Source organism: Xiphias gladius, chromosome 18 (genome assembly GCF_016859285.1).
Source record: "Xiphias gladius isolate SHS-SW01 ecotype Sanya breed wild chromosome 18, ASM1685928v1, whole genome shotgun sequence".
NCBI classification, from domain to species: domain Eukaryota; kingdom Metazoa; phylum Chordata; class Actinopteri; order Istiophoriformes; family Xiphiidae; genus Xiphias; species Xiphias gladius.
The window spans coordinates 24,870,039-24,884,768 of record NC_053417.1 but is presented as its reverse complement, the minus strand read 5'-3'; the positions used below and the strand labels follow the sequence as shown (position 1 = coordinate 24,884,768).

Below are 14,730 nucleotides of genomic sequence, written 5' to 3'. Positions count from 1 at the left end.
AGGACAGAGCCAAACTGGCATTCTAATGATTTTACTCTGAACATGGTTAAACTGGTGATTAATAGACAAACATTTCTGTTTGGAAAGTATTTGGGAACACAATTAAGTTAACTGTTTCCTGTTTAATTACCCCCTTATGCCCCCTCTAATACTCCTCTCCCTCCTCCTCTCCTTCGCCCTCAATAGAGTCGACTCCGACCTCCTCGTAATCCTTCTCCAGAGCTGCCATGTCCTCTCTAGCTTCGGAGAACTCTCCCTCCTCCATTCCCTCACCCACGTACCAGTGAACGAAGGCACGCTTAGCGTACATCAGGTCAAACTTGTGGTCGAGCCGAGCCCAGGCCTCTGCAATAGCAGTGGTGTTGCTCAGCATGCACACAGCCCTCTGGACCTTGGCCAGGTCTCCGCCGGGCACCACAGTGGGCGGCTGGTAGTTGATGCCAACCTTGAAACCAGTGGGGCACCAGTCCACAAACTGGATGGAACGCTTGGTTTTGATGGTGGCAATGGCAGCATTGACATCTTTTGGCACCACATCGCCACGGTACAAAAGGCAGCAAGCCATGTATTTGCCGTGGCGAGGGTCACACTTCACCATCTGATTGGCTGGCTCGAAGCAGGCGTTTGTGATCTCAGCCACGGAGAGCTGCTCGTGGTACGCCTTCTCGGCAGAGATGACAGGGGCATAGGTGGCCAGGGGGAAGTGGATACGGGGATATGGCACCAAGTTGGTCTGGAACTCTGTCAGATCAACGTTCAGGGCACCGTCGAAACGAAGGGAAGCAGTGATGGAGGACACGATCTGACTGATCAGCCTGTTCAGGTTGGTGTAGGTGGGACGCTCGATATCGAGGTTCCTACGGCAGATGTCGTAGATGGCCTCGTTATCCACCATGAAGGCACAGTCAGAGTGCTCCAGGGTGGTGTGGGTGGTCAGGATGGAGTTGTAGGGCTCCACCACAGCGGTGGACACCTGCGGAGCCGGGTAGATGGAGAACTCCAGCTTGGACTTCTTGCCGTAGTCGACAGACAGACGCTCCATCAGCAGGGAGGTGAAACCAGAGCCGGTGCCACCTCCGAAGCTGTGGAAGACCAGGAAGCCCTGAAGGCCGGTGCACTGGTCGGCCTGAGGACAGAGCGGGTGAGACACTGATCAAATATATGAGACACAATATTATGATTAGGTTTAATATTTTGAATTAAAATTAGGAACTCCTCCTCCTGATATTACGTTACCCACCAGTTTGCGGATCCTGTCCAGCACCAGGTCAATGATCTCTTTGCCGATGGTGTAGTGTCCACGGGCGTAGTTGTTGGCAGCATCCTCCTTACCTGTGATCAGCTGCTCAGGGTGGAACAGCTGGCGGTAGGTCCCGGTGCGCACCTCGTCTGAAGACACAGATTGGATCACAAATGACTTGAGAGTCTGACTTAACCGAAATCAGGAGGCAACTATGATATCTGTATCTTTGTTTCTGGGGGTTTACCGATGACAGTGGGCTCCAGGTCCACAAAAACAGCTCTGGGGACGTGCTTCCCCGCTCCCGTCTCACTGAAGAAGGTGTTGAAAGAATCGTCTCCGCCGCCGATGGCCTTGTCACTGGGCATCTGTCCGTCCGGCTGGATCCCGTGTTCCAGGCAGTAAAGCTCCCAGCAGGCATTGCCGATCTGGACGCCGGCCTGACCAACGTGGATGGAGATACACTCACGCTGGGGTGAAGAGAAAGAAGATTTGGATTAAGATGCAATTCTGAGATCGGGAACGGAATTTCCACGAGTGATTTCATAATTAAAATGAAGAAACACGTGCGAACAACAAGGCCTTTCAGACTTAAGATTCCGGGTTCTTCAAAAACAGAAGGTGCTCTTGAATATTCCCTTTAAATGAGCCACAAAACCGCAAGGCATCGCAGGCAGCACGTATCATCTTGTTTGTCACAAATGAGCACAGACTGCATCAGTCCAGTCTCTCCACCTTGCATGAAAAGCCTTTACTATTCACACCGTCCATTTTCTACGATAACGCGCGTTACCCAATTTCGGTCTACCATTTATTTCGCTGGAGCCCAGGCGCCCATTTTCTGCTGCGACACTAGACTGTGTCGCATGGGATTACTGTAGGGAGAGGGGATTATCTAGGTCAGACATGTTGCAGTATGCTGGCTCTTTAAAGAGCCACATTCAGATCCTCCACCGAGGTTGTGTACCATCAGATTTCTACCTTATTATATCTATTTTTTTATTTTTATTTTTCTAGTGTATGGTAAATAGAAATATAATGGGTGGCTTAGTTTTATGTAACAAATAAAAACAGTCAGAGAGATTTATCATTTCACATAAAATGACCTTTATTGCAAGGGGCAATGAGCTGATGTGATATAAATGTATATAAAAGCTGCATAAAGGGCCAGAAAATAAAACTGACAAACTGGTAGCGAGGTTAGTGTGAAGCCAGTGGTCAAGTATTGGTATATAAGCTGATTTAGACGAGTTATGTGGGAAGAGGATTAGGCGTTTGCAGTGCAGGAATGTATTAGACTACCTTCTAACAAACTGAAAATCTGCCTCAGTTTTTTGATTGTCTGACCGCAGGCGTGTTGACGATGAATTTATAGCCATAAAAAAATACCGAGACATGAGCGGGCAACGTTGGAGAAAATGTCATAGAAAAGACCTAACAACCCCCCTCGCCGCACCCCACCCCACACACACACACACACACACACACACACACACACATTTCACTTTGATATAGGTCACACATTTAGAACAACAGACGTAAAGATGAACGTTAGAAATTACATTTAATATCGTACTTACCATGATGGCTTGTCGATATTATGCAATGTAATGAGACAAGTCTGGGGAGCGTTTGCGTCTGCGATGTGCGGCGTCTGAAGCTGGTCTGATGACGCACGCACCGCGCTCTCCTCCTCTTGAGGAGGACAGGTGAAGTGCGCACATGGAAAAAAACAAAAAACAGAAAACAAAAACCTTCCGCCGTCTGCCGCATCCAGAGCAACATTAAATAGGACCTCTACGACCCAAAACCTCATTTGGAGCATATGTTGATTATTTGGTCTGGTTAACGGTTTTGGATGTGGATTTGCTTTGTGACACACGACCTTATCTAGATCTCTCTTTCTATGTGTGTGTGTATATAGATATATATGTGTATATATCTATATATATCTATATCTATATCGATATTTTTATCGATATAGATATATATATATATATAAAGTCTGTCATCGCTAGAATAGAATCGCTACTGTGCCTCTTTAAATTGATTATTTTTTTCTGTCTCCTTTCAAAAAACTTTATTTCTATTACTGCTGAGTTACAGGAGCAGAACATAACATGGCAGGGTGATAAATAAAGAGATTACACGAATAACTTGTGCCTGACCGTTTTAACAGCCTTCAGGGTCAAAGTTAGATATATTTTCACATAATTTATATAAAAAAACCCATAAAATGTGAATAGTTTGTTTCTGTTAAATTTCAACTAATGAATGAGGCTAAAAGCAAAATAAAGTTAATAAAAATCCTCTTTCCTAAAATCAGTGGAGACGAAAGTTTCATTACACTTTCAAGCCTTTGTGGAAGATTTGTGGAAAGGATTTCCACGATTTGTTTCCAGAATTCTCAAAGTACCAAAAAAAAAAAAAAACGTGTCTTAAAAAATGCCTTCAGTATGAATGATTGTCCTGTCTGAATCTTCCTATGAATAACCATACACAACTATTAGTGCCTCCTTGACATATGACATGTACGAGGCAAGCAACCCTTTATTCCAGTCAGCCTTACCTGCATGTATTCATTCAAATGTAAATAGCATCGCGTCATGAAGTATGATTTTGAAACAGTACATACATTTTCCCATTGCGGTTCTCTTATTTTTGAACAAGTTGTTGACCGCGCTCTGTGGTAACCAAGGCAGGCCATAATGGTTGGTCTGAAAACTGAGAATTTGGCGACTGAAGCACTATGACAAAAATGACATGTATGGAGGCCAGTTTCCACAAGTAAAGATAAAGAAATAAATAAAAGGTTAAACATTATAAAGATAAAAACCACTCATGGTCAGTCAATTTATTCATCTACTTCAAAAAGTTTAAAAAAAAACAACCTCATCATTTTGACGATATTGTAATTTTTGATTTTCTAACTAAAAAAAGTTGACTTACAATCTCATAATTTTGATTTACCATGAGTATTTTTATATTTATACATTATAAAATCAAAAACCAAAAAACAAAATGTTGACTTATTATTTTGAATTCAGAATTCTCACTAATTCTGACGTCTTACCATCTTTTAATTTGAGTTACTAAAGTCAAATTATAAGGCAGTGACTTAGTATCTTATACTTTAGACTTAGTAAAGTAAAGCGTTATCTTAAGCCCCCCTATTTATCATTAATAAGCTGTACGGACATTTAATAAATTGTATATAACACCCAATAATGTGTTTGCAAGCAGCCACGGGTACATTTTAGATGTTTATCAATGTACGGTATTTGTCAATAATTATAACTTCTCCCATTAAGACATATTTTATATCATTACAACTGTGTTTTGCCTCCATCGACGTTCATCTGTTTCTCCACCAACCTCGGCTCATGGGTGCCCGACAGGCGGAGTTTGATTTGTTGGCAAATACATTCATAAGAACGTACATCTGCTTACAGCTGCACTATAGTGTGTTGGGAGTTTTTTTTTTTTAATTTTTTTAATCATTCTTTTTTAATTTTGATCCGTCGCTTTTCTTTTTCTTGGCGGCGACGGGCTTCCATAGACGCCCCGCCCACCTGCTCCGTTGCTGTCTTGTGTGCGCCCCGTGCCGCCTTCACGCTCACAACCGTGTCGTAAATTTGAAAACCGCACGCACGACCGAGAAGGTGAGTATCTCGCCGAGGGGTGACATCGCGTCGTGTATAATTTATTGAACTGCCAGACGGTGCGTTCAGCGCAACGACGTATAACCACTCACTTAAGCAGTGAACACTCCCCCCTGGTGTACTTGTTTTTCCCATTTCCCTGAGGCTAATAGGACACGGGGCGCTGCGAGCTTACATGAAAACACTTGCGGCGGCAGCGCAAGTTTGCCGCACAACTCTCACAGCCCCAAGTTGCGCCAGGAGCTCCGCAGTTATGTTTTCGTTTTGGAGAAACCTGAATGCGGCCCGCACCGTTATTCCGCCGCATTGTCCCGCGGCGGTGGTCTCCTCTCCGCGGCCGCGGCCGGCTCTGACTCCAGGCGGCGACGGGCGAGGGTTATGCCCGAATCCCAGCAGAAAGTGCTCGGGGAAGCGCTTCAACGTGCCGCCGAGCGCCGAGTTCGTCGCACGGGTGTCGGGGATCCCCACCATGGCCAAATTACCTTACCAGGAGACGGCGGACGGGCTCGACGCGGCGTTTGTCGGCGTCCCCATCGATACCGGGACCTCCAACCGGCCCGGAGCCAGGTGCGAGTTTATGCCCCTGCAGCTGCTGACGAGAAAGCGAGGGCCTGTTGCTGCTGAATCCACACAGTGTGGTGGGTGTATCTGTCCCTATTACAATACACTGTTACTCTGTGGATACAGCAGCGACAGGCCTCTAGCTGTTATCTCCACGTTTATGAAAATAAATTGAAAATGTAATTCAGTGCACAAGGAGGACAATTGTGTCTTATTCTCTACTCTTTGAACGTTTCTCCCAAGTCAGCTGAGTATATGACAGCACATAAATATTACTGAGCAGCAGTATTCAAATTTTCTGTTTCAAGTAACAGTCCTGCTTTCAGTTATTATGCAGGAGGTCACCAGTCAGTGTCATACTTACCACGTGTATATATGAATGAATATTATTGCTGATGCATGAATGTAAGCAGCATTTGAATGAATCATTTGAACAACTTGCTGTAACGCTGGGTTGTTTAATCTGCAACAGTGCTTCGTACTTTATAAACTGACCACATGTTTTTGTGTTTAAAAAAATCTTAATCTGAAATGTAACGAGGAACTGCGGCTGCCATGTACAGTAAATGTCGCGGAGTGTAAGGCAACATATAATGGAAACACCCAAGTAAAGTACAAGTACAAGTATAATGCTCTTAAGTACTTATATACTTTGTCAATAGTAACAGTCCAAAGTGGCCCAGTTTGCTTCACAGCTGTAGATTCAAAGGTTGCAGCGCTGAGATGAAATAACAGCTATTTGCTCCGCCACTGCAGGTTTGGTCCCCGTCAGATCAGAGCAGAGTCTGCCCTGCTGAGGGCCTGCAACAGTGGCACCAGGGCAGCGCCCTATGAGTCCCTCATGGTGGCCGACATCGGGGACGTCAATGTGAACATGTACGACCTGAAGGACACCTGCAAGCGCATCAGGGAGGCCTACCGGAAGATCCTGGCGACTGGATGTGTCCCTCTGACTATGGGTGAGAGTAACTAGCCGACAGCTTTTGGACAGATAGACACCAGAGCTCGGTAAATGTTTTACAGGAGTGAAAGCAAGCCCTCTCTCGTGTCTGTTCAATTATTAGCCATACAGCCTTATAAAATCGAAGTGCATGTTCAATCAAAGGTCAGATGATAAGTTTTGGTGTCTGCAGGTGGCGATCACACCATTGCATATCCGATCCTGCAAGCTGTTGCTGAGAAGTAAGTAGGCCATGTATCATCGCCCCGGGGGCTGCGTATGATCCATATAATCAGAACTCAGCATTGCCTGGACGAGTGTGGACAAGGCTTTTTCCCTGTTTCCACAATGAAAAACGCAGATAAGGGCAACAACTAACAATTATTTTCATTTCCGATTAATTGTTGATTTTTTTTTTCCATTAATGTAGTGATTGAAAAGTAGAAAAATGGTCTTCACGTGTCTTGTTTTGTCCAAGCAGTAGACCCAAAACCCAAAGATATTCAATTTAAAATGATAAAAAGGGAGAAAAGCAGAAAATCCAGCTTCAGCCAGTGTATATTTGTCATTTTTGTTCGATTTAAACACACAACTGAAACAGTTAAGTGATTTTCAGATTCATTTTCTCGCGGTCGACTAACCGATGATTCCAGCCCTAAAACAGATATTTCATTGTTCTACTCCATGATGAGCACTATGACTTTTGCGCGACTGTACACGGTTTGTAGATATATACGCCTACACATGACAAAACCAACCAACATCTCGGACAAAGCTGAGGCCAAATCCGAATCTCAGACACCCGATGCCAAAGCTCGGCCTTTTTATAGGCTGTGTCCTCGTGCCTCACTCAGCACTGCTCCGTGATATTTTATCAGGCACGGCCCGGTGGGTCTGGTCCACGTGGATGCTCATGCTGACACCAGTGATGTGGTCTTGGGGGAGAAGATTGGACACGGGACTCCATTCAGACGTTGCGCGGAGGAAGGCCTACTGGACTGTAAGAGAGTGGTCCAGATCGGCCTGCGGGGTTCGGGCTACTCTGCGGACTCATATGAGTGGAGCCGGGCCCAGGTACTCTGCTAGAATACTGCAGGTCATGTAGATACAGTGATACATCCCAGTTTCCCAGAGTCCAAGATTATGTCTTCAAATGTCTTGCTTTGACTAACATTTCCCAAAATACGACATGAAGAACATGAAGGAATTTCTGCTTGAAAAATTGATCAATCAATTATTGAAACTAAATTAATTAGATTAAAATTAGTCATTAAAAATAATTTGCATTTAATTTTCTTTTGATCAACTAATAAATTCACTGACTCATTGTTGCAACTCTAGATGAATGCGTTCTGCATTAATACTAATGTGGAAAAACTTTCTCTTTAAAAGAATTTATGCAACTCTTTTAATAAAATTTGAAATTAACACCAACTATTTAGTAGCATATTGTATTATTATTATTATTTTATCAGCATAATGTATTAATTGTGACTGAAGACAGGTCTCCTCTGCATACCTGGTTATGTATAATATGTTGCGGTGATAAGTCTTTTTCCCAGCAGGCATTTTGACTTGTAATAGCAGGAGGAGCGGAGGTGTTACTAATAACGTCAATGATGGTTCAGCTGTGTTCAAGTGTCCCAGTGAGGCGCGAGAGTGTGACAGCGAGCCAGCATGCACTATCCCGGGACCCCGAAACTGAAAAGCAGCTAAATGGAATTCAGCCATTATTCATTTTTACTATGTACACCTGCACTTTTCCAAGTGTGACATGTCAGACGGGCCTATTTGCGGGACTATGTCCTGGCCAGGCGCGATAGCGACAGGCCCCCGCATTCTCCAGTCTTTATGCTAAGCCGACTGGCTGCTGGCTCCGGCTTCCTACCCACTGTAGGGCCATGAGAGTGGTATCGGTGTTCTCATCGAAGCTCCGGCAAGATAGGGCAGAAGCGCATGTCCCAAAAGGTCGAAATGTTAATTTAAAGTTACAATTACAAAAAAATAAACCCATATCAGTCATGAATAAGGGAGCTAGCTAAGGGTGGTGTGTTTTAAAGCTCCAGGGGACCAGTTTTTGTTTGGAACTGAAAATAAGTTGCAGATGCCAAAACTCAGCTCTCGGTCAAACAATCACTGAGCTAGCCAGTAACAGATATTGTAAGGTCAGACGCCGCTGTCGGTTGCATGTTGTCCGTTTTAAGCAAAGGAGAGCGGCTGTCTTCTTGACAATCATTTCCCGTATTGGTATCTTGCGCAGGGCTTCCGCGTGGTCCAAGTGGAAGAGTGTTGGTTCAAATCCCTCGCTCCTCTGATGGCTGAGGTCAGGGCCCAGATGGGCAGCGGTGCCGTTTACCTCAGTTTCGACATCGACGCTCTCGACCCGGGCTTTGCCCCTGGAACCGGCACACCAGAGATAGCAGGGCTTACCCCCATCCAGGTAAACAGGGCGCAACAGACTTGAATCCTTCTAAACTATAGTCTGAATTTTTTTTTATTTATTTTTTTATGACACATCCTTGTCATATTACTAGTTACGTTAAGTATTTGCTCCACCGCTTTCCACAAGTGCAATTTACAGGTACATGCCTGCAGGAGGAAAATGTCAACAGAGGAATTTGAGTGATTGTTATTGATGCTATTAAAACGAACACAGTTTGTCAAAATAATAAATAGATGAAGGTTACGTTAAAAATTTGAGACTTTATATGCTCTTTTTTTTTTAAGAATAATTGAATTTGCTGTACTCGTTTGTCTTAGTTAGCATTATGAATATTAATACATTTTTTACTGTCTCGGCTTAATTTAGGGAGTTGAGATCATCCGGGGCTGTCGTGGTCTGAATCTTGTCGGATGTGATCTAGTGGAGGTGTCTCCACCCTATGACACCACAGGTACTTGACACATTTAATTTCTCATCAAAATATAGATGCAGTATATTTTTACAACCACTATTTATACTTTTTGCTCCTCAACAGGAAACACTGCACTGACCGCTGCCAACCTCCTCTTTGAAATGTTGTGCGTCCTCCCAAAAATGAAATATTATTGATCAGAGCAGACCACACAGAACAGGACAGGTAGTTTGTTATTAATCAATACGGTTACCTGAAAACCAAATTAACATGCAGTTCTGCTGAATAGGCCGGAATAAGGAGGTCAAATTCCATAAAGCCGTTAAGGGGATAAATGCAGCACTGAGGACCAACTGAAACATTCGGCAGTACCAGATGTCACCAACTTGTCTACGAAATTCATAAACTCAGAATTTTGTTAATTCAATGTAATATATTCAACTTATCTTTAATCTGATATATAATATATTCGCCTTATCTAGAGAATAAGGAAAATGGGATCCAATAATAGTATATATGAAAATATGGAAGACCTGGTTGACAGGTCATCACCAAATGTTCTGTTCATGAAAACAAAACATGCTGAACACTCTGTGCAACAGTTGTCTGCGTGGGCAAAAGAATGTGGATTTCCATCCAGAGGTAGTTTCAGTGTTAAGACAGTTACAACAATGAAAGGAAGCCTTGGAGAAAAGGGAAAAGGAGAGTCAGGATGAATGCGAGAGGTTGTCAAAAAAGAAATGGAAAAGAAAGAAATGTAAGTTGTTTGTGGCAGACTGGATATTGAACATAATGTTGGTTAGAAGAAGCAAATGGGAGGGAAAGATGCTTGAAGGTAGGGACAGAAAAGCCGTCAAAACCAGTGTCTCAGTGTGTCAAAACAGAACCGGACCACAGCTCACCCCTGCCGTCCAGGATCCTACGCCACAACCGCCGGAACCGGTCCCGATCCCAGGTCATCAGGCTCTCACTTGTGGGGACCTCAGATCTCTGTACAGTGCTGAGTCCATTTGCAAACGCTTATGAAATCAAACTCACTGGAAAGGCAATATTCTGGTTAAGTTGTCTTCATTGTCAGAGACAAGTCCTCAACACAAGCTACAGGATCAGATAGCAGGATAACATGATTATGTTCAATATTTACATCTCACGGTACCAAGAAAGTTATATTAATGACATTTTGACAGTTTATGTTGACAAAACTGATGAATAAACCAAGCAATCACACACTAAGTTTGACTTTACTTTAATGTGTTTACAATGTGACACAATTCACATAAATATAAAATCATGATTTTGGTATGATAATGCAACCATCAATCATGGACAAGAGTCAGAACCCGGCTACCTGGTATGTTGTTTTTTTATACATATGGTATATCAAACATATATTGTACACATTATGTACATATTGTAGTATAAATGTATCACACATATAACTGGCAGTTGTGGTGTAGCGACATGTATGAGTGTATCTGCGGTGGTAAGGGCATAAGGACGGGGGTGTTTGTCACAGGCGGCGGCTGTCTGCCGTCGGCAGACGTAAGCAAATCCGCCACCTTCTTATTGTGAGTGATCAGCAGGACGCGGTATCTGAGGGGAGAATACACATCAACGTGTAGAGATCCGAAATACTTCAGATGTGATGCAGTCGTGGTGCGAAATTATAACAAGATATTATTTCAGTTTAGTTCATTTTCATGTTGTATTTTACTGACTTATCAGATGTTTACAGATTTTATAATGAAAAAAAAAAAGGTTTGACAGGACAGAGCTCATCAAAGAGCTTCTGACTGACCAGCCTTGGTGCAAGTGGAGATTTGTTCATCAGGAATACATCAATGATTAAAAAAAAAAAAAATCCTTTAGCCTTCAGAGAACAAACACAACCATATGGAAAAAAGAGTGAGGTAACGTTTAATGTGCGTGAGTGCAACTAGTGCGGTATATAGATAACAGTGAATAATTCAATACCATTTATGAAAAAGAAAACAGAAGTTTGCAGATAATTTTCCTGCAGAATTAGAGGTCTCTGAAAGGCCCTGGTCCACGCGGCCAAAGTGCAAATCATCCTTAAAGGTAAAGGCCCTCGGCTATGGAGATAAAGAGATACGTTTTTGACATAACGGTAAGATAGGAAAATAGATGGAAAATGGGATATCTCGATGCCTGGTGACCTGACTGGGACCAATACATTGCCTGCCTAAATTAATAACTTTATGGTTTTGAGTCAGTGTGCGGGCATCACTCTTTTCCTCAAAGCAGATTTCCAGTGTCTGAGGGAGAAGGTCTTCTACAAACTGCCTTCAGGGCCTCCTGAGCCAAAGCACTGTGAAAAGAACATCACTTTACCATCGATGTGCCAAAGCACTGTGAAAAAAAACATCACTTTACCATCGATGACTCAACGTACTGAATGGGTGCAGTGAGCACCGGGAGGACTGACCATATACCGTCTCTTGTGTCCAAGACAGGATGTCCACGAACACACGCACATCAAACTTCTCACAGTGCCCTGTGCGATCACATGGAGGACAAGGCTGCTGAGCAATTTTGACAGACTTACAGTCTCTTACTCCTGCACCACCTCTTTTCCAGACAGGTGCAGTGCGGCTGAGGCAACAGTCAGAGGTGATCTATACCAAGTGTGATCTCTATACAGGCATCATGTTGATGACATACTGGTTAAAGTGCAACATGTACTTGCTGTCAGTGAACAGCAAAGTAGTCGGTTTGTGGCTGTCGTGGTAATGACCAGGGCTGCAACTAATGGTTATTGTCATTATCGATCAATCTGCAGATTATTTTCTCGAATATTCTATCAATCTTCTTGTCTAATAAATGATTTTTTTTTTTTTTTTTTTTTTTTTAAAGCCATGTTTAATTTCCCACAGTCCGGGTTGAAATGTTTGACCAACCAGTCAGAAACCCAAGGTCCCCATTAGGCAAGATCTAGACAAGGACAAGATCTAGATGCTAGGTAAAGCTAATATCAATATGAGGAGACATGTTGCTCATATGTGTACATGTTTCTGGCTTTTAGCACCCCACGTAAAGGTTGCACATAATTTGCTCAGTATTTTTATGAATAACATTTTTTAAAAATGACTAATCTTATAAGATATTGCACCTGCATTTTGGTTTTGTCATGGTGTCTTGGGGAGAAGATGGTGAGTTTGAGTCATTTTCTTTACTGCAGTGACACCAGCAGTAGCCACTTATCAGTACATTATTAGGTTAAATGAGTCAATGTAGCTACGATTCCACCGTTTTGCACAACACTTGTAAACCTCCCTTTTCTGTATTTTAAATCTCAGCCCGGCTTGCACCTCTTATCCTAAGACGTTGACCGCGGGTCCATCCTGGAGCACCGCTGCAGTGGCCGAGACGCACAGCGTTTAACGCCGCTACAACAGCACCTGAGCTCAGCATAAGGTTTGAGGGTGGCCGGCTAACTAAGCACGGCAGTGCACACATCGCTGTCCCGCCGTCACGGCACGACTCCGCACGGGTTGCGACATGTCGGAGTCGATGTTGATGGTAACTGATATTGTTTACGGTGGCTAAGCTGCCTCAGCACAACAGCCCAACATTTCCGGTAAAGCTTGAGCAAACTTAAGTTTTGAGGTTTCTGAGCTTGTGTTTACTGCTCTCTCTCTCTCTCTCTCTCTCTCTCTCTCTCTCTCACACACACACACACACACACACACACACGTACATAGAGAGAAAGAGAGAATGTAAAGGGCGCGTTCGGTTTAATGTTCACCGCGACGGTGCGATTCTTAGGTGTGAACGTAATGTTCCACGTAATGCTATCCGTGTGCCCCCGGCGCGCAGTAAAAAACGTAAAAACAAACGTACCCCGCGTTTTGATCTTTTATGGCGCTCTGTAACGGACCAATCACAGCACACAGCGAAGTAAACAAGGAAGCGGCCGAATCAACCGCTCGCAAATAAGAGAAAATGGAAAGGGGAGCCTCTTGTATTTGTACACAAACGGGGAATCATCCCACTTTCACAAAGGAGTGGCAGAATTGCCCACACTTTAGGACACCGCCTGTAGGAGTTACACAACTTTGCTTAGTTCAGTCTTCTGTGACAGTTCCTCCAGGTGTCGCACGCAGTTTGCATTGAGAGGAGGAAAGACCTCTACGCTAGCCCTCGTGAAAAAGCACTGTAAAGAGTTTGCCACCCCAGATATGATCGCTGAAATAAAGGTAAGACAGCTGGTGCAGTTCACGACATTAGGGTTCAGGTTATTTCTCTCCCCTTTGTGGGATAGTCTGAGCAACTTACTCATTTAACGTGAAGCTTTCTGGTACACACCTGTTACAGTGTCTCCTACCTGTATAATGGTCTATTGATGAGTCGGAATATCACAGCTTTTTTTTAAAAGTTAGTCTTTGTATACAGACCATAGTTAGTCCCCATTATATAAATACTATTTTTTTTGTAAAGAAAACCTGACCAAAACAGCAGAAGCATGGTGTTTACGTTTTATAAGTAGCAAAAAGGCAGTTTCACGAGTGAGAAGATGTCCATCGAGTCCACTGGCACTTTAAAAGCAAAAAAATAACAGTTTAAATAAGCCTTCAAATGCGTATATGCCACATAGTCACGGCCTGCAAGCAATTGCTTACAATAAGTTGTTTTATTTTGTCTTGTTTCTTCTTACTTTCTTGATATTTAACACATATTGATGCTTTTGTTACAGCACTGGGGAGGGATTACATACGACCAAACACACCAGGCAGAACACAATGGGAGAATATTCAGGTAGGCACCATTTATAGTTAATGGACAACCGACAGAAAGACAGGCTATTGTAGAGGCAAATGGCCAGTTCTTTATTGCAGTAGAAGCGCACGTAGTTGCTGTCTTTTGATTCTGCTCTGCGTAATCCAAATCTGTGTTTATATACCAGAGCTAAAAAAAAAAGGATAATAGCATATGAGGAGCAGTGTTCTCATCATAGAGAAGCTGAAGAGGCCGGGTGAAGATTCAAAGCACTCTGTTTTAATGTGAGAGTCAAGACAAACAACGGGCACGACACAAGATCATTTCTCATTAAATGTTGTTTCATGGTTTAACATTTTACCAGATATTAAAGGGGGTACTCCACCAATTTTACACATTCAAATTCAGTTTATGCATCGTGTGTAGTACTATTCAGTCTGTGAAAAGAGTTATATTATTTGTTCTATGGCTCTAGAGAGAGCTTTCATTGTGTTTATCTCATATATATATATAATAGCCATTGTTCTGGGGGATTGACCCATACCTGGGACTAAAAGTCATAATGTCTCAGATTCTGCTTCATTCATTATGATTATTCTTTTCTTGATTTGGGTTTAGCAAGTTTCCCTACTTTAGTGCAATACTACATCAATACTCCTACTGCATCGCTTGGGCGCCTCTTTGAAATGCCAGTTTTATGTCCACGGAGACTGCAGTCGTAAAATGTAGTCCATA

At 43.1% G+C, this 14,730-nt stretch overlaps 2 protein-coding genes and 1 long non-coding RNA gene across 3 annotated transcripts; 2 read left to right on the top strand and 1 right to left on the bottom strand.

Annotated features, from left to right (window-relative positions):
• Nucleotides 1-130: 130 nt before the first annotated feature.
• LOC120803534 (tubulin alpha-1B chain) lies at nucleotides 131-2,838 on the bottom strand. Its single transcript, XM_040152053.1, has 4 exons — nucleotides 2,821-2,838; nucleotides 1,488-1,710; nucleotides 1,241-1,389; nucleotides 131-1,126 (listed from the first exon to the last, which is right to left on the bottom strand). Exons 1-4 carry the CDS (start codon nucleotides 2,821-2,823, stop codon nucleotides 146-148), a joined length of 1,356 nt encoding a protein of 451 aa, XP_040007987.1. The 5' UTR covers nucleotides 2,824-2,838; the 3' UTR covers nucleotides 131-145.
• A 1,975-nt stretch (nucleotides 2,839-4,813) lies between these two features.
• Nucleotides 4,814-10,485, top strand: agmat (agmatine ureohydrolase (agmatinase)). The gene is made up of 8 exons (XM_040153847.1): nucleotides 4,814-4,902; nucleotides 5,055-5,469; nucleotides 6,220-6,422; nucleotides 6,597-6,645; nucleotides 7,282-7,477; nucleotides 8,664-8,843; nucleotides 9,213-9,297; nucleotides 9,382-10,485. Exons 2-8 carry the CDS (start codon nucleotides 5,078-5,080, stop codon nucleotides 9,453-9,455), a joined length of 1,179 nt encoding a protein of 392 aa, XP_040009781.1. The 5' UTR covers nucleotides 4,814-4,902; nucleotides 5,055-5,077; the 3' UTR covers nucleotides 9,456-10,485.
• A 2,666-nt stretch (nucleotides 10,486-13,151) lies between these two features.
• On the top strand, nucleotides 13,152-14,730 carry LOC120803451. Its single transcript, XR_005709340.1, has 3 exons — nucleotides 13,152-13,475; nucleotides 13,973-14,034; nucleotides 14,183-14,730. It is a non-coding gene; the product is annotated as an uncharacterized LOC120803451 (long non-coding RNA).

Coding starts and splice junctions, on each gene's coding strand:
- LOC120803534 (XM_040152053.1), bottom strand. Junction 1,390..1,487: donor CCTGGAGCCCACTGTCATCG/GTAAACCCCCAG, acceptor CTGTGTCTTCAG/ACGAGGTGCGCACCGGGACC. Junction 1,127..1,240: donor TGGACAGGATCCGCAAACTG/GTGGGTAACGTA, acceptor CTCTGTCCTCAG/GCCGACCAGTGCACCGGCCT.
- agmat (XM_040153847.1), top strand. CDS start 5,078: ATGAAAACACTTGCGGCGGCAGCGCAAGTTTGCCGCACAACTCTCACA. Junction 6,423..6,596: donor ATGTGTCCCTCTGACTATGG/GTGAGAGTAACT, acceptor TGGTGTCTGCAG/GTGGCGATCACACCATTGCA. Junction 6,646..7,281: donor CTGCAAGCTGTTGCTGAGAA/GTAAGTAGGCCA, acceptor ATATTTTATCAG/GCACGGCCCGGTGGGTCTGG.